At 52.2% G+C, this 1,756-nt stretch overlaps 1 protein-coding gene across 1 annotated transcript in view; it reads left to right on the top strand.

Annotated features, from left to right (window-relative positions):
• HM13 (histocompatibility (minor) 13) overlaps positions 1-1,756 on the top strand; it is a gene marked incomplete at its 5' end in the record, with an annotated part of 22,168 nt that overhangs the window by 9,036 nt on the left and 11,376 nt on the right. Inside the window, one exon of the mRNA XM_015411512.1 lies at positions 110-195. Within this exon, the coding sequence (XP_015266998.1) occupies positions 110-195 (86 nt within the window). The remainder of the gene's footprint in view (positions 1-109; positions 196-1,756) is intronic.

Genomic DNA, 1,756 nt, shown 5'->3' with positions numbered 1-1,756 from the left:
CTGCTTTCCACCCCCCCCCCCCCAAACCCGGTATCCCACCAGCCTCGAGCCCGCCCCCTGGTGGCACCCGCCTTCCCCTAACGCCTCCCCTTCCTCTTCCCTCTCCCAGCCGGCTCTGCTGTACCTGGTCCCAGCCTGCATCGGCTTCCCACTCCTGGTGGCTCTGGCAAAGGGAGAAGTGGCAGAGATGTTCAGGTGAGAGCCCGCAGCCGGCCGAGGGGTGGTGGTGGTCTGAGCAGTTGAGATACGGCTTGGGGGGGGGCTCTCCCGGATCTTCGGAGTAGCCTGCAGGTCTGCTCAGGGCAGTGGGGGGGCCGTGCCAAGGGACTTCCGGGATGCTTCCCGGCTCCGCCCAAGGAATATTTACCCATGTTGAAGTATTTGCCAATCTTATAATGCCCCTCTACGGATCTGTGGTGCGGTTTCGTTTGGAATACTGTGTGCACTGCAGGGGTGGCCCAATCTTGCTTAACGTAAGAGCCACACGGAATAAACGTCAGATGTTCGCGAGCCGCAAGTCGTGAACAAATATGACACACGCATTTTTATTTGTCCAATGATATTTGCTAATGATATTTATTTGTCTTAAGAGAGAGAGGGAAACAACGAAAGCAAATAGACGGGGGAGGGAGTGAGGAGGAAGGAAGGAAGACCGAGAGGGAGGGAGGGAATGGTGGGAAGAAAGCAAATAGATGGGGGAAGGAGGAAAGAGAGAGAGAGAAAGAAAGAAAATAGGGGATGGAGCAGGAGGAAGGAAGGAAGAGAGAGAAACAAAGCAAATAGACGAGTGAGGGAGGAGAAAGGAAGGGAGAAAAAGAGAAAGGTGGAAAGAAAGCAAATAAATGGGGAGGAAGGGAGGGAGAGGTGGAAAGAAAGCAATGTTAACTTTTAATGTGTTCTCCAACCCGCCCCTGCCACGCCAGCCAGCATGGCTTGGAGAATAGACAGGGGAGTGAGTGAGGCGGAAGAAAGGAAGACAGGGAGGGAGGGAGGGAATGGTGGAAAGAAAGCAAATTGGAGGAAGGTGGAAAGAGAGAAAGAAAATAGATAGGGAATGGAGCAGGAAGAAGGAAGGGAGAGAGAGAGAAACAAAGCAAATAGATGGGGGGCGGAAGGTGGAAAGAATGAAAGGTGCAAAGAAAGAGAGAGAGAAATAGAAACAAAGAAAACAAATAAATGAGGGAGACGAAGGTAGGTGAAAAGGTAGAAAGAAAGCAAATAAATGGGAAGGGAGGAAGGGAGAAGTGGAAAGAAAGCAACTTTAACTTTAAATGTGTTCTCCAGAAAAACCCCATGCCCCCAAGGCAGCCGGCTTGGCTTGGAGAAGGGGTTCAAAGAGACAAATGCCTTATCTGAGCCCAAGCCAGCCAGTGGGGCAGGGCTTGGAGAACACATTTAACTTCAGATGGGGAGGGAGGAGAGAGAGAGAGAGAAAATAGATGGGGGAGGGAGGGAGACCTAGAAAGAAAGCAATTTTAGCTTTAAATGTGTCCTAAAAGCACCACGACCCCGCTGGCTGCCTTGGCTTGTAGAAGTGACATAAAGAGACAAATGCCTTCTACAAGCTGGCCAGCGGGGAGGGGGGGGCTTTGAAAATCCATTTAAAGCTAAAGTTGCTTTCTTTCCATGCTCCCCTCCACCTCAAGCCTGGCTGGGGAAGGGAAGACCGATCGGGGAGGCACGCCTCCCCTTCGCTTCCCCAGCCGCCCTGCTGGGAGCCACACAGTATGTGTGAAAGAGCCGCAGAATCTCCCAA

Source organism: Gekko japonicus, unplaced genomic scaffold, assembly GCF_001447785.1.
Source record: "Gekko japonicus isolate JY-2015 unplaced genomic scaffold, Gekko_japonicus_V1.1 scaffold6412, whole genome shotgun sequence".
NCBI lineage: Eukaryota > Metazoa > Chordata > Lepidosauria > Squamata > Gekkonidae > Gekko > Gekko japonicus.
The sequence above is the reverse complement of the archived record's forward strand: the minus strand, read 5'-3'. Positions and strand labels throughout refer to the sequence as shown.